The sequence below is a fragment of the Halyomorpha halys genome, unplaced genomic scaffold, assembly GCF_000696795.3.
Source record: "Halyomorpha halys isolate HHAL.00 unplaced genomic scaffold, Hhal_1.1 Scaffold18.1, whole genome shotgun sequence".
NCBI classification, from domain to species: Eukaryota; Metazoa; Arthropoda; class Insecta; order Hemiptera; family Pentatomidae; genus Halyomorpha; species Halyomorpha halys.
In genome coordinates this window covers 1,172,693-1,198,178 of record NW_027114407.1, presented here as the reverse complement: position 1 = coordinate 1,198,178, position 25,486 = coordinate 1,172,693, and the positions used below count along the sequence as shown (strand labels likewise).

The 25,486-nt window shown below is 29.8% G+C and overlaps 1 protein-coding gene across 3 annotated transcripts in view; it reads right to left on the bottom strand.

Annotated features, from left to right (window-relative positions):
* Positions 1-24,005, bottom strand: part of fra (frazzled) — a 34,759-nt gene extending 10,754 nt beyond the window's left edge. For 2 of the 3 annotated variants that reach the window (XM_014420461.3, XM_024358300.2), the window contains exons 1-21: positions 23,771-24,005; positions 19,184-19,349; positions 18,987-19,108; positions 17,242-17,403; positions 16,910-17,029; positions 16,280-16,433; positions 15,177-15,319; positions 13,135-13,297; positions 12,409-12,524; positions 11,776-11,956; positions 10,051-10,330; positions 8,937-9,146; positions 8,380-8,544; positions 6,920-7,049; positions 6,681-6,839; positions 5,705-5,913; positions 4,164-4,325; positions 3,925-4,081; positions 2,845-3,036; positions 1,917-1,949; positions 421-559 (exon numbers count right to left, since the gene is read on the bottom strand). In XM_014420461.3, coding sequence (XP_014275947.1) covers positions 421-559; positions 1,917-1,949; positions 2,845-3,036; positions 3,925-4,081; positions 4,164-4,325; positions 5,705-5,913; positions 6,681-6,839; positions 6,920-7,049; positions 8,380-8,544; positions 8,937-9,146; positions 10,051-10,330; positions 11,776-11,956; positions 12,409-12,524; positions 13,135-13,297; positions 15,177-15,319; positions 16,280-16,433; positions 16,910-17,029; positions 17,242-17,403; positions 18,987-19,108; positions 19,184-19,349; positions 23,771-23,867 — 3,260 coding nt within the window. In that variant the 5' untranslated portion in view covers positions 23,868-24,005. The remainder of the gene's footprint in view (positions 1-420; positions 560-1,916; positions 1,950-2,844; positions 3,037-3,924; positions 4,082-4,163; positions 4,326-5,704; positions 5,914-6,680; positions 6,840-6,919; positions 7,050-8,379; positions 8,545-8,936; positions 9,147-10,050; positions 10,331-11,775; positions 11,957-12,408; positions 12,525-13,134; positions 13,298-15,176; positions 15,320-16,279; positions 16,434-16,909; positions 17,030-17,241; positions 17,404-18,986; positions 19,109-19,183; positions 19,350-23,770) is intronic. The other variant, XM_014420471.3, reaches the window with a different exon arrangement.
* Between the last annotated feature and the right edge of the window lie 1,481 nt (positions 24,006-25,486).

Sequence of the window (25,486 nt, the reverse complement as noted above, 5' to 3'; positions counted from 1 at the left end):
TATATATATATTTTTTTTTTTTTCTTTCCTAGAAAATAGCCTGTCCTGAAAAGTTAGATAATTGATTGATAAAGGATCCAATAGGGACTGAAGAATATAAATTTGTAAGCCTTGTAAATTTATTATGGTCTACCTTGAAATTGATAAGCATTAATAATGGAGGAGAATTAAAAAATATTTTATGCCCACTATTAAAATTAAACTTAGTTTTTAATTACTAAATTATAAAACTCATATTTTTATTAAGTGTAATCCCTGAAAAAGATATTTCATTTCAATAAAATTACATATAAAAATAAATTGTGTCCATCACTCGAATGATATTCTATAATCTGCTCCAAGTACTAAAAGATTAACACTGGCATGCAAGCTCTTCACGATTAAAATACTGTTTTTAAAGAAGTGATAAATAATACACACCCTTTTTTATTCCGTTCTGGAGTATTTTGTCTAGCAGGTTTTCTGCAGCAGAAGAATATAACAGCAACCGCCAAAAGAGTGACAACAACAGACGCACATATTATAACAATGTACATAACTCCACTACTGCCCAGTTTTCCTAAAAGAGAAACATCAAAATTACTGAAGTAAAATTATGGTAGATATTTTGTGATGTTAATCAATTATATGATACATTTAAAAAATGCTATTCTACTGGATAATAAAATACATGGTTGAAAGTGGCAAAATTGCACATTGATGAGGTACCACTGTCTAAAATCAGCCTCTACCAGCCTAGTAAAATGTTTTGTAGTTACAATTAACCCTCTATTATTTGATACCCCTCTGTAACGGGATACTCTCTTAAGAGACAATTTTATTCAGGTCCTGTCCAGCAAGGTACAAATTTAATCAATTAAAAATTGACAACACTAAGAGACATTTAGTTATTACAAACAAAAATCTATCCTTGGGCTGTCCACGGCTTTTCTCCGACACTATGATTATCTATTTATACCTATAATATATTTTCTATTAATTAGGCGCTCACTATTTCCATGGGATGATCCTTGAAATTTGACTGATGTCCAACAATTTCCAAATTAGTGTCTCACCGCCAATAAATGCATAATACAAAAGGATAGTGGAGACAAAATGTTACTAGGATGATTTTTAATTTTTTTAAAATAGTATAAAATTGTAGTTTTTTTTTTTACTTATGCTGTGAACAGCTTGATACTGAAGTTATCTCCACTAGTATAAAAAAACATTAGGAATTATATTTAACATATTAAAAATTCAAGATAGGAATACTTTTGACTACAGCCAAAACTCCTTGTTCGTGGGATAAGTTCAATAACTATAAAACTATGAATACAGAATGGTAATTTCTATTGTATTATAGAGGCTGCATGATAATTTAAAAAAAAAATAACAAAAACAATTTAATAAGTTTTTTTAAAATGTCTTTTAATTTAACAAACGTGGGTTGGTGTAAACGGTCCAACATTTCTATTTTATACCTTAAATGACAAAATAATCTTTTCCATGTAGGAACTAATTTTGCTTTGCTTTTATTAGACATTATAACTTGTGAACAAAACAGAAGGTTAATAAACCTTATAATTAATAAACTTGTAAATCTATTCAATATATATATAAATATCTATTCACAACAGCTTTATTAATGAACATTGTAAATAAACTACTTTCTTTTGTTTCTACCAAACAACTATATTTAAAAATGACATATCAGCTTGCAATCAAAACCTAAGCCTGAATTTTCAAATTAAAAATCAGGAATATCACAACTAGATCTAAGGGTAACTTAGATATATGCCATAAGTTTTGCAAGTTAAGAAATATTAATTCTAAATCATACAAAACCTTTCAATTTTTGATTATTTAGACTTAAGAGGTTTTGACGGAAAGCTGAAGATGTGTTGAAAGCAAAAAATTAAAACAATGATATTTACCCTTGAGCCCTTTGTCTGAAGAACCAGCATGAGCTAAAACAAATAGAAACAACATAAATTAATTGAAATCTGAATTAAAAGAAATATATACAACAAGAAAACTTTTTCTTGGAGCCCACAGAAAGAGTAGTGAAAAACTACTAAAATGAATTTTTTAAATTTATGAATAAATGTTTAAACATTTTTTTTTACAAATATTTCAATACATATAAAAAGAAAACAAAACACTTGTTATAGTTGGCTGATAGTAAATCATAAGTAGAGACTAGATTTGCAGGTTATTGCACATTTTATCCTGTTGTTTAACTCGTTTTAAATCTATAATCTAGCTGGTTCACGATCCATGCAACAATATATCGAAAATTAATACTGCTCTTTCAGGATTATATTGCATATTTTGCACTAATTTTAGCAGTATTAAATCGAATGCTTGAATCAAATTTTTTATTTTCTACACAATAGGCTTGTATGACAATATTTATTTATCTATTATTATTTATTTATTATCTATAGTTTAAAATTAAAAAAAAAATTGTTTAACGTTGTTAAAGAGTTAAGTAACAATGAAAAAATCTATCTATATATGATTGTGATAAAAAACATTATGGTTACTATTTCTAACTAGGTTTCCTACTCAACCTTATTATTCCATCTGACTTTGTAATGGATAGTGGCAATTTTTTGACTTCAGTTTTCAATCTATCTTTATAATGTTGAGTATTTATGAATTTTAATGAGATTAAAATACAGTTAGATAATCTTTCCATTTTTCAATATTATAAATTAAACAAAGAAGTTGATCATATGTAAATCACCTATTGGGACCGGGCCTGAGGAAAAGAGTATTATAATCGGGAGACTTATAAACAGAAGAGTTATAATAAAGTTTCACTTTGTACACAAAAATATATATTCATAATTAACTCACCTGACAAAGTTGTGATAGAGACAACAGGTGTACTGGAGTAACCCATACTATTTTTAGCTTTGACATGAAAGTAATATGTAGTGGAATGAGAGAGTGACTTGATCGTAGTAGATAATTTGTCACCTTTTACCATCTCCATAATCCAGTTGTTTTCCTTGTTCAACAGGTCTGTTGTGTAAGAAACTATATAGCCTAAAATCAAGCAAAAATCATTTAAAAATTGTTTAATTATAAAGATTATTTAATAATGATTTTTTTTAAATTTTAAAAATAAATAGGAACATACATCATACATAATAATATTCCTACAGCTATGAGTTGGATTAAGTTATGTATTAAGCCCATAAGTAATGCGAATCTATGAGTTCCTCCGACTTTGCATTGCCTAGTTTATAATGAAAAACTAGCAGAAAGTAATCAGAATTAGCTACCATTACAATAGAAATATGAGAAGATATGGAATGTGTATTGAAATTATAATGAAACATCACCGAGAAAGTTGTGTCAGGACAGTTATCCGTGTCCGTTAATAATTTAGTTTTAATTCAGAGAAAAAATAAGTATGAACCTAACAATATTGAAAGTAAAATTGATTGTGCTATAAAGGACACACAGCAGTCCTTATGACAGTAAAATGAAAGATGAACGTTCATATTGAAAGTCAAGAAGTAATACTGATGAATTCTGATAAAATTTTGAAATATAATCATTCAAAATTTTAAGATGAGAAGATGCTGAAAAAGAGGAGGGGGCACGGGAAGTGTTTCATACATATTGTGCATTACATTTTATTCTTGGAGGTTAATGACAAATTATGGTTCAATAACCTTTCTGTTTGTTACAAATTTAAAAGAGAAATTGCACAAGATCCTTACTTGTCTCATTAAGTCAGTCAGACTGATAGTCCAGAGGTCTTCAAGTTAGTCTGAGTTTTGAATGATGGCTGTCATTCCAACTGCTCTTAAGGATAAACTTGAATCTTTGAATATGTTAATTAAACCACTTAAACTTATTCTTTTTGACTGTTTTCTTAAAATTATAATAGTTCCTCTTTGAAATTATTCTGAAACTTGTACTTACTTGAAATGACACCATTTGGTAACTTGGGCGGTAACCACGACAAGGCAACGCTACCAGGCTCTTCATTAGTTACGGTCAGTTCTCTTGGTGGAGAACCAGGAGCTGCCTCTTTGGTTGTATTGATCGCCACCATACTCCAAGCACTCTCTTTTTTACCCTACGGTTTAAGAGACCATTTTTAAGAATTTTGAGATATTTTACTAAATACATTAATCACATGTACATAAATAATCAATTACCTTTACAACTTTTACAGTGAATTCATAAGTAGTAAATGGTTTGAGATCTTCAATCAAATAGTTAAGAGCTGTAGAATTGTGGTATCTATAGCGTACTAGAGAACTGGCATCAGACTGGTACTGGTTGTAGCGAACAACATAATATCGTTGGTCCGTAATCTCCTGGTGATAACAGAATAACAAATTTTTGATTGAATGTTAATTAGGTGAAATGAAAATTATATATTCACACTTTGTTTTTTAAGCCTTCTAAATAAAACATCTGATGCAGTGTGCAAATCAAACAACTTTCACTTGCCACTATACTTTGAGTTGAAATTAAATATTGCTCGTTTCAAAATGGGAACTTCTTTAATACTCATAAGTAGTACAATACTATAACTGTTTTCGTGTTTTTATTGTTGTCAGTAAGATATTGACTTAAGAAATATTGTCTTAACAACCATGGGAACAAAAAAAACATTTATTATTCCTTTAGATAACTTTCTTAAGGATTCTATATATTATTATAGATAACTTCTATAATTCTTTTATAGTTTATATTTATTGATTGTTTCTTATTAGCAATAAGAAACAATCAATAAATATAAACTATAAAAGAATTATAGAAGTTATCTATAATTCTTTTATAGTTTATATTTATTGATTGTTTCTTATTGCTAATAATATCAGATGTTGTTACATCCATTCTCCTCTATGCGGCTGCAATATGGAAAAATGCAATGGATAGCATGGCATACAAAAGACCAATAATGTCTGTCTATCGGTGGAACGCCTTGTGGGTGATTTTTGTGTTCATATGGAGCAGTGTGTGTGGTAGATGCCACCCATAGAGCTGATTGCCGAAGAGAGGAAGCGTGTCTATAATATAGAACCTATTCTCAGGATTCAGGAAAGAGAGGTCAACAAGTTGCAAAGACACTGGAATATAGCATCTAATGGAACATGAACCCACAGATTGATTTCCTGTATCCAAGTGTTGGTGGATAGTGAACATGGAAAAGTTGACTACTACTAATGGGGTCATGTTGGTTTTAGAGCCTACCACTACAGGTTAAAACTGGAGGATACAGAAGTGTCCAGCAATAGATTAAAGTGCAGATCATGTGTTTTCTCCTGTCTTACAGGAAATCAGAAATCAGTTCTATCAGGTCTGTAAATCAATAATGCTACTCTTCCAGGAGTGCTGGATGACGGGTCAATGACTGATAGTGAAGATCTCCAAGCAACTGAGGAAGAAAGAGAAGACTGGCCAGGAGGTGGTCTAACACAACGAGGAGGCACACAGACACTCTGCATCCACGATAAAATGCCTAATGGTGATCCTGTGGAGGGTGGGAAATAAGTGTAGGAAGGTGGGTTTAATGGGTAAAAATCCCACAAATGAATAGATACCTGCATATTTGCATCTTTTGAAGATTTTCATCTTCCCCATAAAAAAAAACACACACATACTTTTATAACTATAAAATAATAAGCAATTTAATAATTACTTTACCATAAGTAACTTTATAATTTTCTTTCAGAGATAAACAGTATACCTGTCTAAGACCCAGCATAGTGTCTGTCCAAAAAAGAACGATAGTCGTAGGCGAGAGCACAGAGGTCTTCAAGCCTACAGGAGGGATCAGTTGAAGTAGAGATTCTGCTTCTGATGTTTCATCTTTAGTTCTTACATTTTCGTAAATAGGGGGACCATTTCCCATATCATTTTGGGCTTCTATAGATATTACATAATCTGAATTAGCATCTGAAAGAAAATAAAATAAATCTGTAACAAATGTTGAAGAAAAATAATAATGGCTATGAGTGTTAATTTGAATATTTGTTAAATTGAAATATTTTAAAAGACAAACACCTCAACTCTTGTAACTCATATTTTTATTAAACCAAATATTTCAAGCATAACTTTTGAATGCAATTTAGCACCCCATAAAGGACATTTACTGAACTTGTGAAGAACTTAATTAGGGGAGAATATAAAATGAAAAATACAAGATAGTTGAAGTTGCACTTATAAATCCTAACAACTATTGAAGCACAATGTACAAATGCCCAAAATTAATTTCATCAAATTACATCCACTATTTTCGCTAACACATGTAAATATAGTTTTCTAGACATACTTAAGAATTGCCTAATTGGACTGAAAGCAGAAGGAAATTTGAGAATAAATCTAAAAATGGAACTAGTGTCAACTGACTTATTCTAAAATGTATTTTTCCTGGACACAATTATTTCAAAATGGCTCATTGATTTTATTCTCCTATGACAATTGACCATGAAACATTGAAAAATGGACCATCATGTTCCTAATTAATAGAAATGATGAGGAAATTACACTGCCATGCCTGTATTTGGCAACATTTTTGTTAAAAAGATACTAAAATTTTTTGTTTGAATTTTTTTACTGTGACGGTTTCCTTGGATTTCTCAACTTCTTCAGAATTAAAAAGATCCCTCTCTTTCCCGAGTGGCTAGACAAAATGTAATAATAAATAAAATGTCATAAATTACCTAAACTTTTTATAACAAAGTATCTTTGCTTTCCATCTACTTTTTCAGTTTTCCCACCAGGAGCTCCCTTGCCCCAGCTGATTGTATAATAGCGAACCAGGATGTTAGTGTCTTTTGGGGGTGACCACATCACATTGATAGAATCGGCTCCTGCTTTGACTGCACATAGATTCAAAATATTGTTTAAAAAATTTAAAAGTGAATAACAACATAAATTTATAAAAAACAAAATTATTTACCCCTGATAGATGTAGGAGCACCGGGTACCGAAGACTCATCAAGGTTATTCTCATAAGTTTCGAGAGTATACCACTCGGTAGGAGGGCCGGTACCATTCACTGTCATTGCCCATAATCTCACTTGATATACCTAACATTATAATGATCAAATGTTTCTTTTAATCAATTAAAAGGAACATAAATTGATATATTATACTTAACATTTCTGTTTTATCCAATTTTTAATTTAATTTCAAAAACCAAAGTGAAAAAGTGATAAATTCTCAAATCAATCAACAGATCAAAGTTTTAATCTAACAAACACAAAAGACTTTATTTAGCTTCTATATATTTCAACAACACACAACTTATCTAATAAGATCTCACTACCATCATAAAATTTTCACATAATAAAGTACTTCATCAGCATCAACTTGATTACAAGTTTATTAAACCAAGAATTTAAAACGTGGAAGATTTTAAATGTTTGCACATAATTAGTTTTTGTATATTTGTAATGTTTAATTCATTTAAGAAAACTTATTATCATTATAACTTTAAGGGTTTTATTTATAAAAAATTATAACATAATATTGTATAAAGAGACTGTATCCATCATTTTTTGTATACTACTATTATGAGAAGTGAAAATGGGACTTGATCACTCTCCACTGAGCCAGCAAAATATTAAAAATATAATGGTTTATAGAAGAAATGTAATTTAGTAAAATTATTTTTTATTCTTATAATTTTCAATTTATATACAAATATATTTATTTACAAATTCACTATTCACATTGTAACAAATTTTTATTTAACTGTTTTTGCATTGCCCAGATGTATAAATGACTATCTCCTATATCAATGTTATGGGGAGTTACAGCATCCTGTAAACTTAAATAAATGTGATACTGAGTCTAATTCCTCCATGGCTTAGAACTGTTTTTATCACAGTACTGTCAGTAGATGAGGGAGTTAAAGTGTCCACCTTTTTAAAACAGTGAGCCCCACAGAATGAAAACCCAACCTTCCCTCTACCATGGTTAGTATAGGCTGGTAACCTGTTCATAACTCCTCCTCCTCCCCCTCTCCACCCTGCTGAATATCAGAAATGACCCAGCAGAAAGAAAAAAAAAAGATGTCCTAGACTAATTGTGGGGGAGGAGCTACATCATTTAAAAAATATGAAGTCTATTTTTATTCTGAGGTGAACCGCTTTCCTTTAAAGTTAGAGAAATACAAAATAGTGTCTTTTAATATTACATATATATAAAATTGTTGGTTTCTAAAGTGTATTTGTTAAAATTAACTAAAAGCTTAAAGTTCCACCATTTTTTCAGTCAATAACTGTATGTTAAAACTGATAAAATTGAATTGATAAAAAAAAAAAAAAAAAAAAATGAAACCAAATTGAACAATGTTTAATTAATTAAAATTATTAAAGTTAAATTGTCAAATCGATATCTTCTGAAAAAACTTACAGTATTCTTATCCAGGTTCTCCAACAGATAATTCCTCCTATTTCCACCAGTTGTTACTGTTTCTGATTTCCCTCTCCTGTCTCTTGCCCTATATCTTAACTTGTAGCCGGTTATGACACCATTGCATTCTTCTTTAGGAGGTCGATCCCAACGTACAATTACACTCTAAAATGACAAATTCATTAGACAATAAAACTTTTATAAATACTATAAATAAGTTCTTTGAGTATTTGCAAACAATTGAAGGCCAAAGGGAGGATAGGATATAATTAGAGTTACAGGAGATTATTGATGTCCTTCCCTATACATGGAGAGTAACACTAATAATACTTGTGTATTTTTTAAAGATCCTTAGACTTCATAGCTCATTTTTGGCATTTGTCAATTAACAACTATCAATTATGATTAACCATAAGAGGATTATCATTATTGGCTTGAAATTCTTAGAACTCTTTGCTCAGTCATGAATGGTTAAAGGTAAGTTAATATAGACTCAAATATTACCATAAAATATCATACACATTGCTTGTTGTCCTCAGTTGTGGATTTCAACTTACCGTTGAGCTAACTGTTTCCAGAGTAATATTTGTTGGTGCACCAGAAGGTTGATCGGACAATGTCCTTATTGTCAGTTCTTCAGAACTTGCTCCAGCACCATTTTCATTATGAGCTATAACCCAGACGATGTATTCAGTATATTTTTTTAATCCACTGACAGTGTATCCAGTCTCTGTAGTATCAATATGATGTTCTTCTGACGTCTCATACTGTAATTTTAACAAAACAAATTAATATATGAGTCATAAACAAAACATAAAAAAAAAAGTAAGGTACAATTAATTAGAGAAACAAGGAACTGTAAAGCTCTCTCAGTTGCATACTTTTATGTATTACACTATTAAGTAAACTTGTAGTAATAAATAATTCAAAACAGCGCTTACTTTCCTTAGCTTGTAAAATATCCTAACTTTTAGTATTTTTTTTTCTTTTCATGAAAGTCTTTTTAGGATCGAAAAATTCCCAAACTCTTCCAAGTTTTGTAGACACCCTGATTACTTATGAAAGGGGGCAGCCAATTTTTTTAATTCATCCTTAAATTTATTTAATTTTCAGTTTAAAATTCATCATAGTCTGTTTAAATAAAGTTCTAAGGATATATTAAACAGTAACAAACAAAATAAATAGATAGACCAGACCTAGACCCACGTTATATGTCAATCCACAATATACTAAGGGTTTACAGTATTAACATTTTAATAATCAATTAAAAAGGCCTTAGGGTGTGAAACTAATAATTATTAAAGAACATAGAATGTGAATTAGTAACCACAATAAGAATTAGATAGCTCATGATCCATTTATGGTGTAGATTGATTGATGGTAATTCATGCAGTGAGTCCTGGTAATGATTAAAGGAAATAGTGAGATAAGGGAACCTAGTAGCCCTTTTGGCCAATCCCTAACATCTACTTAAAGGTTGCCACCTCATGCTAAACAGAGTGGGTCAAGATTCATTTCTCAGGAGCACCAAAAACTAAAAATTAACTGTCCCAGGTGGAAATCAAACTCGCACCATTCTGAACTGAGCACTGTTTGACCCTATCACCAATGTCCATGCTCAACCATTTTAGTAGAAAAGTAAAAGAAATAATTGAAATATAAAATAATCACCTCATAGTAATACAGTCGATAAAATCTTATAACACCATTAGCAACAAGCGGAGGAAGCCAGGAAACCGTAACACTCGTAGTAGTAGGAATAGCAGTCAATGAACGTGGAGGATCTGGAACACTGAGTTCAGGATTAGTAACGACGGAGAGTGGAATCGAGGCTTCTCCTAATCCAGCACGACTCAAGGCAGCAACACGGAAGGTATAAGTGGTGTTTGGTTTGAGACCAGCTATGTTCGCTTCCTCCAGGCGTGTTCTCGAAGTATTTACAACTCTTTCCCTGAATAATAATAAAATTAAAAATATAATTAATATATCAAAATCATTGATTTTGTAGGTTTGAAATAATATGTTATAATTAAAACTTTAGTGTTATACAGAACAGGTTACATCTCTTAACTTCTTCAATGTTCACAATATTATTGGGTAGAATCATATTTTTTTCAGTGGACTTCAGAGAAAATAGTAAGTGAGTATGGTATGCAAATATGTATAAGCATTAACAGAGCACATAGATATATTATCAACATGATGAATGTTCCAATAGTAAGTATTGAATTTTTAAGTCTTTGTAAAGTGATGAGTCTGTCTGTCAGCCTATCAAGATTTTATCAAAACTTTTAAATACAGATACATAATTTCAAAGTCAAAGGGTAACTTCTAGTTAGTTAGGCTAAGACTACTATCCCTAACTGCGATAATATGCTAGGTTAATAGTCAGTAAGACTGAGGAAGGCTAATGAGAAAAAGATGGTGGGGAAGAGCATACTAAGGCGTAGTGTGGTGGTTACAAAATATACCAGTGGTTCCTAAAGTGGGTGCTATGGTGCCCTGGGATGCCTGAAGTGTATGCCAGAGGTACTGCAAGGAAATGTCATTTTCCCAAAATATTACATAAAAAAAAAAAAAAAGGAGAAAAAAAGAGGAAAAAATTGTAAAATTAAAACAGCAAATATACAGTGTATACCAGCATTTATTTTGCACAGTACTCTCTTCTTTTCCTGCATATTTAACAGCTCTAAGAATAATTGTGCTGACATTTTTTATTATTTTATTTAGCTCAACAAGGGTGCTGACAATTTTTTGTAGCCTAACAAGACTTCTGTTGCGAAAAAAGTTTGAGAGGGGGCAGCCCTCCACATAACTCAGGGGCAGTGGGCTGGTAAGTCCAGTCTCCTTATAATGGAATTACAACTAAACCTCTACATAGTAAAAATGCTGGACTATCTATTTGGAATCAATCCAGGAACCGCCACTTTGACAGAAAATTTGGTTTTTGAAATGTTTTATCCCTTCATAGACTAGAAACAATGAAAGTTACTAGATAAAGCTGATTGGATGGTTGCTACAGAAGATAGAGAAGAATGGTGGAAGACCCTTTGGGAGAAGGCCTTAATTCAGTGATGGAAAATTGTTCCATATATATATATATGTATTTATTAACAGTAAACTTATATATTGTAAACAAATAAATCTATGTTCTGATAGTAAGTATCAAATTTTCAAGTCTGTAAACTGATGTGTCAGCCTGACAAGTCTTTATCAAAACTTTTAAATACAGATATAGAATTGGGTAAGTTCTAATTACTTAGGCCATCCCTAACTGGGATTAGAGTCAAGTTTTACAGTCAGTGACATAGGGAATGGCTGATGAGATTTTTTAAATACAATATACACAATGAAGGCAATGAATATTTCAGCACTATAATTTTTAAAATAACATACCGCATTGATGTTTCCTCAGAGTAAAAAACAGAATATGATAAAATTTCTCCATGTGAAGTTAATGGCGGTTTCCAGCGAAGTGAAATGAGCCTTGGTTGAACTTGAACTGCCTCCAGTTGACGAGGTGCTCCAGTCTCCGATCGCCCATTTGTCTCTATAGGAGGAATTGTCACTTCACCTTCTATTTTCCATTTGAAAATAATGGGTAAAGGACAATGGATGGGAATGAAAATAAAAAAAATCAATAAAAAAAAAAACAAAAACTTAAATGAAATAAAAGTAAAAAATAAAAACGAAACCAGTAAAAAATAAGGTGCAGATTTACACGTAAAATAAAAAATAAATAAATTTAAAAAAATAAAAATAAAAAAAGCAGGATTGCAATCTGATGGAGGCATAAGATATAAAACTAATTTAATACAATAAATGCTAACATGTATGAATTAATATAATTTCATGCATGTATTTTATAAGTTACTTCATCACTCTGATAATAAAAATTAAATCGATACTGGAGCATTCAAATGCACTTTAATAAATACAATACTTAATTGGTAAAGATGACATTATTACATCAATAAAAAAATGGATTTACCTTATTATAACAAAATAGTGTTCATAATTTAATGTTACCTGGCTGTTTTATTGACAAAAGGGCAGCAGCCTGTATATTACCAGCAGGATTTGAAGCAACGCATTGAAATATTCCATAATCCAAAGAAAATACACCCAGAATTCGCAAATTATTTCTGAAATTAAAAGCCATCAATTAGATAAATGCACGAATACTAAAAATTTATACCATATCTTGAGCTGTAAAAGTCAATAATACAAGTAATAAAAATAATAATAATCATACATAAAATTATTATGTATCTGCTTTAATTGTAAGTTAAGAGTAGTAAGGATAAAACTCCATACTTCATTGATAAAACTGACAAATATAAAATCAAAAATTTTTATTCCTTTTTTTTTTTTTTAAAGAGTACAACTTTTTTCACATTATTAAAATACAAATAAAATTAAGATAAATCAAATCAAAATACACATTCACTAAGAAATAAACAAATAAGACACTCGGTTGTAAAACATGGTATCTAACAATTATTGTCAATTGAAGATTTTGTTATCACCGCTTTATTTGGGGCTGATTTCTAACATTGTTGAAAATTTATTTAATAAACTGGTATGAAGTTATAGCGTCTCATATTGAAGGTAAAACATTATAATCAACAAACATGTTAACATTGTAAAAGTTTTAATTTTATCAGTTACCATGCTTTACAACTGAACACCTCAATCAAATGCACTTTGTTATTTTAGCAACTTAGATTACTTTAATGAATTAATAATAATTACCCATTAACAATTTGCATATAGTCATTTTTTTGAGAGATGGGATCACCATTTTTCAACCATGAAACAGTTGGTTCGGGTTTGGCGTACACCTGGCATTCTAATTCTATGTCGGACTTCACGATAGCCGTCAGTGAATATGGTTTTTTAGTGAACTTAGGAGCAACTATAAATACAAACAAACAAAATTTATGAGTAATATAATTAATTTAACACATATTTTTTAAATTGAAATTTAGAATCTAACAAAATAAAATTTCAAGAGCAGTTGACCTGAATATCATTGCGAATATGAGCTCTTTTTTTATTTTATTTTAAATGGTATGTATAAGTCAACTAAGGGGGAAAAAATGCCTAATATTATAAAATTTTAAAGCTAATATTGACCTCAAAATCCATAAAAATATAAGATCTCTCTTTTTTTTTTTTTTTTTGTATATTTCAACTTTCATAAAAAAGAAAAGATTTAATGGTGATTTTAGCAAAATATAGACTATCCTCTTTCTACTGTCACTCAGCTATAAATGAAATACATAGTAAGGAATAGCAATATAGTAAGGTATCACAATCGTGAAAAATTTTGAATCTTCTCAGTTTTCTCCATAATTGTTTTAGAACAATTATTTCCTTGAAAAAATTGTCATAAGACATTAGTGTCTTATGAGTCCAAACAACCAAATCTAACAAAAAGGTCTGTATGTCACAGTGCGAACAACAGCCTAGCACAAGAAAAATAGTAGTATAAAAATAAAATTTTGTATTTAAAGTAGGTATAATCTACCTGTGGGAGAGAGTAGCTTATTGGTAAGGCAATGGACTACTAACTCCAAGAACCTGGATTCAAATCCGGCTGTGGCAGATAATAAAAAAATAAAGTTACCTGTAGCCGTTGAGTCAGTCCTATGGGTTCGAGAGACCTCCAGGGTCCACCTAGCCTTATAAAGTGGGCAATTGAGTAAAAATCTAGCAGTTGTGTGTGATTCTGACCAAATCACCTCCTTGCACAACCGTTGGTCTGGTAACAGTTCTTCCTTACAAAGTAGTGCACCCATGACCCTTCATGGGTTATAGAGGTACAGTTTTAATTTAATTATCTACCAGAAAGGTAAGAGGAATATTTTCGTTAAAATTGACATAACCAGAAGTGTCACTTAATATAATCAAATTAAATTTTTTTTTGTCGAAAATGGCTCATACAGAACATAAGCTAGGTATTATCAATGAATTAGTCCCAGAAGGCCTTAATGCTGAATCAATTTCACCAAAATACCTTGGTGAAACAATAAAATTTTGTTTATTTAAAATAATTAACCTGAACTCATCGCTAGAGATAATAATAAATGGATAAATATCAACTGAAAAAAAAATCGATAATTAAAGGAGAAAAAAATATAAATATCTTTCCAGGTTAAAAAAAAATTTCCAGAAATAAGAGCAGTTATATAGATGTATAATAAACTGATAAAATGTAAAAAAAAAAATAATATCTAAGAAATAAGATAATGGAATAATAATGTATAAGGTAACGGAGAATGACAAAAAATGCCTTAGTAAACTGAATTTATAAATAAAGGTTATCATATTTTTAGGATTGTTTTTACCTTAATTTATCTATACATGAAAGGATTAATTTGACCACAAATCAGAATAGTAAGTAAAGTTTGTGCGATGCATGCATCACACCAAATTTTTACATTTTTAATATTCAATGCATCATAATTTCTTGATAAATTAATAAAAAGAATTTTAGTAATGAAATCTTTAATTATCTCAAAATATAAGAGATGGACTTCTACCACTATATAATAGCTCTAATAATAGATATGCTACAAAATTTGTTATAATTTTAGTATGTAAAAATTGTTTTATAATTTAAGTCAAGAGATGAGAGAAAAGGCATTCAAGCATTTCATCAATGAACACAGAAGAGAAGATGAATTCCATTGAGAGTAAAAATTTAAAGAAAAATTAACAAATAACATTCTCATTGGTCAGGAAATCAAGATTTCTTTAAATAATTTTCTTATAATCAATTAAATTATTACCCTGAACATGAAGAGAGGCTTGGTGGTCAACAGAATCCTCCCTGTTACCAGCACGACACTGATAGTTACCATTATCAGCTTCAATTATGTTACTAATTTCCAAGCTTCCTGTACCAACGATACGGTAACGACTGTCAAGGTACCTGGAAAAATAATTATATAATAATAATTGTTGATATTAGATTAAAATTATTAATTTATAGGTGATTGTATATTTCCTGATATTCATACATTGTATGGGAATTCTTCTTTTAGTATACAAAATTTTAAATTTTGAGTATCCGCACATTTATTACACATTACCCAAACTTACCAATGGTTAACTGAACTAATTACAAAAATGTAAGGTCGACCATTGGATCCTAAAAGTTGATTGCAACATCATTTATATTTGGTCAAGTTGAGAACCTAAGTGGTGATGAGAAATTGTAATGTGAACATAAAAGATTGCTATGATGCCGAACACTTATTGAACTTATACAAACAAATTCCTTTTAAAAATTTGGGATTCTTAACTTAATCATGTACAATATATGAACAATGTAAATATAAAAGCGTCAACCTAACCTCATTAAATTTTGAAATTTAGAACAAAGCTGATTACTATTGGATGTTTCTTTAGAGTTGGTGGACAAATTAATGTATCATTTCAATGTTTTGCAAATAGTGAGAAAACATCAATACAACACAATCAAATATGTTTCATAATATCTCTTCGAACATTTGGGAGGTAATAGTTTTTCTTACTTGAAAAACTAATAACAAAAAGAATGCTCGTTTAGATAATAAATACACCACATGATACTAGTTTTAAAAAATAGGGACCAAATATTACTTGGAAATAAATACTTTATAATATAAATAGGGTATTCTTGGATTTTTTTATACAACTAATTTAGACTTATCTCTTAAGAGAAAAGATCGATTGGAATGACGATCTTCAATCAAAAGCCAGATTGAAATGGCTGATTTGAATCAGGAAGACATCTACACTATCAGTTAGACTGACACTGACTTGTTAGTGAGATATTGAACAAAAAGGATCTTGTACACATAACTAATTATATTAAAACTTATGCCAATAAATAAATTAATAAACTTACGCCATATCAATTGATACACCATCTTTAAGCCATGTTATACTAGGTCTAGGATTGCCATTGGCTGCACAATCTAAAGTGATATTAGCACCTTCTGTGGCAACAGTAGACCTCGGCGTTGCAATAAATTCTGGAGCCATAATACGGCTTGCTCCTTCTGCAAATATTAATTTTTTTTTTTATAATCGAAAAAATAATTAAAATCAGAATCTTATCAGTAAAAATAATTTTTCCTATTACAAAATGAATAATCATTTTAATAGGTTTTTTTTTTTTTTTAATTTTGAATAGCACTTATCAATAAACAAGAACAAATCAAACAAACTAAATTATGACAAAATTCTTGAAAATTTAAATAATGTATCTTTTATCTGCAAATTGAGTAAGAAATCAGCTCTCCAAAACTTCTCTCTCACAACGTTAACATGGCCATAGAAATATCCAGAATAATGTGGAAGAGAAAGAGTAGGTTACAAAACTAATTATTAATAAAATATTCTCATTAAATTTTTACTGTTTTAGACTTAAAATGTCCATTTACATAATTCTTACAATTACTAAAAAAATAACAATAAGAAAACAATTGAAAACAATAGTCATAATGATATATTAAGTAAAGAAACATTTTATTACCTATATCTTGGGAAACAGTTAAATATGCTTTGCCGCTAGAACGGACGATATCCAAACTGGTGACATTACATCTATAGCTACCCGTGTCTGATGACTGTACTTCATCAATTTCAAGAGAACCTGAAAGTAAAACCACAATATTATTCAGTAAATATCAGAGTGGATGAAATAAGAATATTTATATAGTTAAGGAAAGCATCAACAAAATTAATATAATATTGAGGTGTTTAATTACGACATAAGAAATATTTTGATTTATAAATGAAATAATTTTTAGATTAACCTATCTCTATTTATATATATCATTCAATAAAAGTTGCAAGTAAACATACCTGAAGGTAGTATTACCATACGTGATGGGTCAGGTATTATCGGTTGGTCATCTTTGAACCAGGTGACTTTAGGCGGTGGCTTACCAGTGGCATGACATGTGAAATGAGCCGTCTGCCTAGGATATACGTGGAGGCTCTGAGGCCCTTCTATTTCACTTAATCCTAAAAAGAGAGGTAAAAACAATCAGTTTGATAGAGGATCAATTATGTTTTAACACTATTCAAGAGACATACTAATTAAATTAATATTAAGTTTTATTAAAACAATAAAGATTATAAGTAATGTGAGTGTGACTTTGGATAGCTTCAAAGTAATAATTCAAATATTCAGATTCAATCAGTTCAAGAAAAAAAAAGCAAATTAAATAAGTTATTTTTTGTTTCACTCATTGTAACAGCCAATGTTTTGGCAAACATATGCGGTCCACAGAACTGAAGATTTTATTTATTTGACAATAAGGTCCACTGTCAAGGGGTCCAAGATCCCTTAAAAGCCTCGATGTCTGATTAATTAACAAATCGACTTTAATCATTTGAGGGTTTTTATTTCATTCCTGAATAATAGATAAGAATTCCAGTGAGAAATCGATTGTTGAATATCGGAGTTGTTTTAATTTTATGTTTAAAACAGCAAACCCAGCAATACATCACTATAGCTGGATTTGAAGATGAATATAAATAAATAAACACAATTGAAAGTTTAATATCAATTGTATTTATTAAAAATTAAACATTTACATATACATTATTATTATGATTTTTATGTTTAATTGGTATATATTTTTATGACAAAACACAAGACTTTATGTATATCTAATAGCTATATAGAGGTATGCTGTGCCCTGGGTGTTGCAAAATTAAAATTATTCAAAAAAGTATGAATAAAAGACAAAAGTATATATTGCTTTTTTTTTTTCTTCTTTTTTTTATTACCAATAGGGATATATTTAGTGGATAAATGGGGTCAGTTGTCATTTCTGTTTTATTCAATTTTTAGTTCATTACAATGCTCTTCAATAAATCATGATTTAGAAAATTCCAATTGGTATACATAAAAATAATTCCTTCAGTTTTCCTACAGAGGAATATGTGTTGCATAATTGTTCCTGATAAGATCCTGGATTCAGCATTTCTTTGAACTTAAAATGTTGGCTTGTAGTTATCAGTTATTACAATGGTATCACCGAACAAAGTCATTAAAAAGCATTTTAGAAACGCAATACAAAAAGATACAACTCAAAATTTCATTTGTTGGACATACAACATATCTAGAGCAGCCAGCTTTTGAGAATCAAATAAACCAATATATATATACACATACTAGTCAAGACAAGAGACAATATATATAATACCAGCAAGAATTGATAAAGAAGAAACACTGACATGGAAAGAACGTGGTGAAGGAGGCACTAATTTCAACAAATTTTCCTTTGGTGATTCTCCACCCAAAAAATTGGACAAGTGTTAGTTCAATTTTTTTTAAAGAAACAAAAAAGGAAAATGTTAAAAAGCATCAATCAAAGAAAGGTTCAAAAGAACAGATTCATCCCAAGGAGTGAATCATTGGAGATTGGTTCAGTTAATCAACCTTTCAAATATTTATCTGGTAGTAAAACTAGTATGTATTTTTTTTTTTTCAAAAGTCAAAATGTCAATGACATTTTGATTTAGTAACATGCTTAATTAACCACTGAAAAATATATTAATATTAAGAATATTAATACTATATGTAAAACAATATTTACTGGCAACTGAGATGGTGGCTACTCTGCTCACTATCTTCCCAATAGAATCAAGAGAGGCGACGCAACGAAACGCCTCATCTTCTGTCATCTGGCTAACACGTAATGATCCATCAGAAACCCACCTGCAAGGCTCGGTTAGTCATTACAAAGAAATTACTTCTTAATCAGAAAAATTCTATCATATAATAAATACATACCTGTTCGGATTACTCATTTCACTGACAGGTTCATCTTGAGCAGTTCTCCAGCTGATCGTGGGCTTCTGTGGACCCGGACCAGCTGCTTCGCATAAGAGGACAGCACTACCTCCAACGGAAACAACTACATCGCTAGGCTCTTTTTTAAACCAAATACCTCCTTCATCTATAAATAGATAGATTCATTTAAAACAATCAATAGTAGTTAATTATATTGTTAATCCACATTTCAATTGACTTTCCATGTCTTTGTCAAGGCTACTAATAAGATATGAAATGTTGTGTGAGATAGTAAGGTCAAGACTGCTCCAACATTGTGCTGATAAACATTTTAACATTATAAAAGTTTTAATTTTTTTTTATTACCATATTTTATGACCGAATGCCTCAATTGAATTTAAACAAAAAAATTTTAACTGGAGACTGACAACTGATATTTCCAATAAACATAAGGAGATAAAAATGTTTAATTAAAAATAATAACTAATAAGACTTTAGAAAGATAATATAAACACATACTCAGTTATGGCTTACAGCACAGAATAAATATTGTGTATAGATATGCAACATATAATCATGCAAATTGTTTATTTGTCAAACATAAAAGAAATATACGTAATAGAATATTCAATTGTTACGATGTTTTTTTTTAATAATCAATACACCTAGAGAACTCAGAAAGTAAATAATAAAGAAATAAACCAAAACTCTTTAAAAGGAAAATTTACAATTTATTTCCCATCTTGATCAGTTATAGTTGTCATGTGAGCAATGATTGTATTTTATAGAGGTGCCTGAAATAGTCTTATAAGTCTTCATTTTCATCAGGGTTATTTTTCTTCAAATTGACAAGTTTATATAATGTAGTAATTGATTGTTTACTACTAGTAGTAATGATCCCTGTGTTTTTTTTTCTTTTTCGGCCAAGACTCCCATTAGAGTCCTGTACTGGCTAACCATGGTTAGGTGTCAAAGTTCTTCATTTTGTGGGACCGCCACTCAATGAAAAAAGTCAACATCCCGGCACGAACCGGCACCACCAATAGATATCAGATTGGTAAGACTGTGTCTTAACCACTGAGCTACGGGCGGCCCAGGCCCGATCCCTGTGTTCTGATAACAGACAATTTTTACGATGAAAATATCATATGTTGTCATGAGATAACACCTTGAACAATTTGATGGACTGTACATTAGACCCCAAGACTTCTATTATCTTTTTTTAAATTTTTACTCTACAACATAACATATTTCTTTCAATTATTATGTGTTTTATTTATACTTATGACTTTTTTTTTTTTTTTTTTTCCAATTTAGGCTAGTTACACACTGGCAACGTTTAAGTCTTGGTGATTTAAAAATCTAGTCAGTTGAAAGTTGCCTACTGTTGTTCTAAGCGCTCACTTGCAACTGAATAGTTGCTTAACATAGTTTCAAAATGAATTTCATCTTTGTTTTTTGTTGACTGCATGTGTTTGTGCTCTTGTTTTATTATGAAAGAAAAAAATGCATACAATTTTAGGTCTATCCATAGATTAGCACAGGGCTTGTATTATTTTTATAAACACCATAATTATTCCAAAACTATTCCAATAATAGATATATTTGTTGTAAGTTTTGCATTCCTAACCCTTTAATACTGATGTGCGATCCCTTGGTCCTTTCTACGTAGTATTTCTCCATACAAATATTGGAAATTTCCAGTATAACTCAGCAGCTTTCCTAAAATTAGTATTCTATTGAATTTTAACGAAAGTGGTAGTTCGTTTTAATTTTCTTGAAAATTTCAAATCATCAGAGAAAATTTTTCAAAGGTAAGTTTTTAAACCCAGAATTTTAATTAGCTCATATCTAAAACTACAAACAAAGCCACATAAGTGTAACAAGCTTTGTTCATGAGATATAAATTTATTATTAATGTTTAGCAATGAAATAATTATGATTATTTTTTAATATTAATTAATACCATTTTATAATTTTAATAATTACCAAAACATTTTGTGATAATAATGTTTATGATTAATATATTCAAGGGAAAAAAGTAATCTAAGAGATGATTTATGAAAAAATAAAATAATAAAAATGAAAAAACCTAATTTGTGCTATAAATGTTAACAACAAAATCGAATTTGCTGTTAGTCCAGCCAACAGAGGGTATTTTGAAGAAAAAATTATAGAGGTTTTTTCCTAAAGAACCAATATATTTTTTATGGCGCTGAACCCAAATTTCAGGTTTATGCAATGGAATTATATTAATCAGTATGGAATGGAGTTCCCCAACAGATAAAAGAAATGTGCGAAAATGGGTCAATGTACAATTTAAGATTTGAAAATTTCTTGAATATTACATTGGGCAAATTCAGGAAATTGCAAAATGAGAACATTTCAAGATTCAAGTTTTTAAGAAAGAAAAACAATCACTTTTCATAACGAACAGTCGAGGATATATACAGGGTTAGGATAAATTATAATTTTACTAAAACCTAATATAGCATGCAGAGGGCGCTATGACTTACCCATTTCATTTCAGGGCTTTTTAAATTTTTAAAATGATCTAGTTTGAGTTCCCAAAATTATTTATGAGTATTTGGGTGTTCCTAAGAAAATCTGCATGCTATCTTATCTGTTTAACTTAATGTGATATTAAAATTCATCAATATTGTTTGAAGAGGAAATCAGAGAAGCTTTGACATCAAATGCAAATAATTATTTTATTATTAATCTTTTCTATTTCTATGGTATATATTTATAAACCATTTAGGTATATATGGGGCATTTATTAGTTTGCTAATTATTAATTTTGCAAATAAAAAATATAAATGATTTCTTTCAGGTAATATTTTAGTTTACCCATTCTCAATTAAAGGTGGAAAGCAGAACATATTTTGGGCAACCCATGGACTATCAAAAATTAATTGAATAATTCCATATAGTTTTCTAATTTTATTGTTCAAGTTGTAAGCACTAAGAACAGAGAGGAGATAGATAGAAAAAAGAATCTAATTGATTAGTTTTTTAGAACTTTAAGAAAAATATCCAAGGAAAGGGGATCTCTCTCTCCTACTTATGATCTGTAGCTAGGTAAAAAGAATATAAAAATTCTAATGGAAATATCTTAATTATACTTTAACATAGCATTCTGTATTTTTAACTGTAATAAAATTGCTTAATAATGAATCTGACATGTTTTTCGATAAGTAGAACCATTATTTTAAATTTCTAGATGAAAGTTTGAAATTCACTAATTATCGAAGCAGCAACAACTTGTATAATAGGATCATTAGTGATGAATGATAAAAAATATACAATACTTATCACTTACTGATGTTTTAGCCATGAAATATACAATTAATACTATTTTATTTAAATGATAGACAGTATTAATTTAATTAGATCAGAAACATTATTTAACTGGAGAAAAAGTTATAGTAAAACAAATCCAAATGAAAATATAGGCAGGAAACCTACTAGTAATAGATACTTTTAAAAGTATTAAATAAACTATAAGTTATTGAACTAAAAGTTTCTTCTCTTTGTATTTATTAAAATGCAATTAGTATGTTGTAATTGTTAAATATCAATAAACAGTGCTGTAAAATATCTGTAATGGGTATTTTTAAAACTAAAGATTTTGGAATGAAGTATTACGATGTTCTGATACAACAATAGAAAACAATATAAATGATACTAAAAACCTGAAGTCATTGTCAATTTTTATAAAGAAACCAAAACACATTACCTTTACTCTCTCAAGTGAAAATTCCAGTTTAAGGTTTAATGTCAAATAAAAAAAAAGAACTATAATATACAAAAGACAACTTCCAGTAACAAATTGACAGCTAGGCCCCATTGATAATTAAATACTAGATAGTGCCAGATAAGATAGAATATTGGCTAACCATCTATCATTAAAAGGAATAAATTGTGGTCAGATTTAAATCCATGTAAATGGAATACAACAAAATTTGGCTAATATTAAAGTTAATATATTTTGGATTAAAAACACATAACACCACCCTAAGTCCTAAAAGTAGACAAAAACATATAAACTCATAACCGTTAAAAATAATAAATACAATAAACCTTCTAAACATGCAACATAAAATGTGCAACATAACTTCAATATCCCGAATATTTATGATTTATGGCTAGTTAGAAAGAATAAGTAAAATCTAATGAAAATAAAAAGTAATTATACATCAATATAGCATTATATATTTATAACTACAATACAATTATTTTTATCATCAGTGAATCTTATGTTTTTAGTAAGTAGAATCCTTATTTAAAATTCATGCATATAAGCATAAAATTCACTAACTATAAAAGTAGTGACAACTTTCATAGTAGGATCATTAATGCTAGGTAATAAAAAATATATTACAGTAATAATTTAAGCACACTTACATAACTGTATATAGAATAAAAAATATTCTATTCTAAAGTTATATGGTATTAATTTAATTATATCAGAAATACTATTTAACTGTGGTAAAATAGTAGTAATAAAATGAAAATATAGGATCCAAACCAATTAAAATGGTCAAAAATAATTTATGAATATAGATACTTAAATGAAGTACTTACGATGTTCTGATATGACGATAGGTAACAATATACATGATAATAATAAAAACCCAAAGACATTATCAACTTTTATGAAGGAACCACAAAACAGTAACATTGTATCCACACAGTTAACATTTAATTATTTTGTTATTTAAAGTCCTTTCCATTATCTTGTAGCTAACTATCACTTGCTGTCACAACACAAACAAATTTTGATCCACAGAAGCCATGTTGACACTCCGTTTAACTCTCTTTTCAGTATACACATTAAATTAATCGATTGCTTAAGTATCTTAGGGTATAGCCAAAGAAATACTAATAGAATTAAGTCTTATCTTCAAAACTGATGGAATATAAAAATAGTTACATTTGAAAGAGTGAAATATGACTATCTGATTAGTTAAAATGATCGAATGCCTTTTGTGTTTTATGTTAACCTGTGGATACCTAAGCAAAAGAAAAATGGTCAATCGGTGGATAACATTTTTTCAGATATCACTTAATTTATACTTTTTAAGTATTTCCCCAGTCCAAAAAGGGTTATTTCGTTTCACCGTTTTCACTATTCTCTATTGCTGGGAATCTTAATATAATTTAAAGAATCATTTTATATAATATTTAAGAGACATTAATATAACATCAGTATTTTGAGTTTGTGGAATAAGTTGAGGCCCATTCTTGGGCCTCAGATTCCTAGCAACAAGGACAGTCTACAGAGGAGTAGTTTTGGTATCCTGAGAATAAAAGCGATACTCCTTGAAAATGGAAAGTATATTAATTCTCTATACCTCTGCAGAAATGTTCACTGATTACATAGTACTTAATTGCACTTATGAGAAGCTCTGTGGACTGTTGTGGCGACAGCTACTGCTCATTTAGCGCAGTCCAAGGGGCACGTGTATCAATGATACGGACGCAAGCAGCACTACTCCCCCCATGGATGGAGACCATCTTTTAACGTGTATTGGTCTAGAAGATGTTGAGCAGGATGTGGACCAACTAAGAGGAAGAGTAAAATTGTATTGGAGTGCGAGAGGGGAAATGGCGTAATAGCCCACTTCCTGTGGCGTAGGGAAAAAAATAAAAAACTTATGAGAAACTGAAGGCCAAATTCTACACCTCGTCTGAGAGCGCGTTCCCCCAGCTCATGGCAAGGGACAAATAACTATCCGTTCTACAGAGGCTTCAGAAATTATCTGTAGACTTAGTATGTAGGCTTTACTCAATGTTTCTTGAGGAGATGAAAGGAACTTTATGCGAGCCACGATGTTACTGAGAGAACAGAAGAGTCACCTCTTGCCGATGGTGACCTAAGATAAGAAGTACGAAAATTAAAATTAAATAAAGGAAAAGTATTGCTCTGAGCATTGCTCCATTTACATGTCGTTGTACCATAGCCTAATTTCACAATTATAACCTATGATTATAAGGTATGTATGCATTGAAGTGTTTCTCAAAATTATTGCTTGAGATATCGACCAATTTTTTTGTTTTATACACTTAGCCCCAAAACCGTACCAGTTTCTGCGCCACCTTAAATTATTTTCACTGATACATCGTAAAAATTTACGTTCCTGTTATGTCAAAGACCTTGGAAAAAATAATGAGTACTTCTGTTTCAATCTATATTTTACATCCGACTTTAGACAGGAAAAGGATGTAGGTAAATGCATATTTGCAGATGAATGTTAAATTAACGTCCAAATAAAAATTTCTAAACACTCTTTAAGGGGT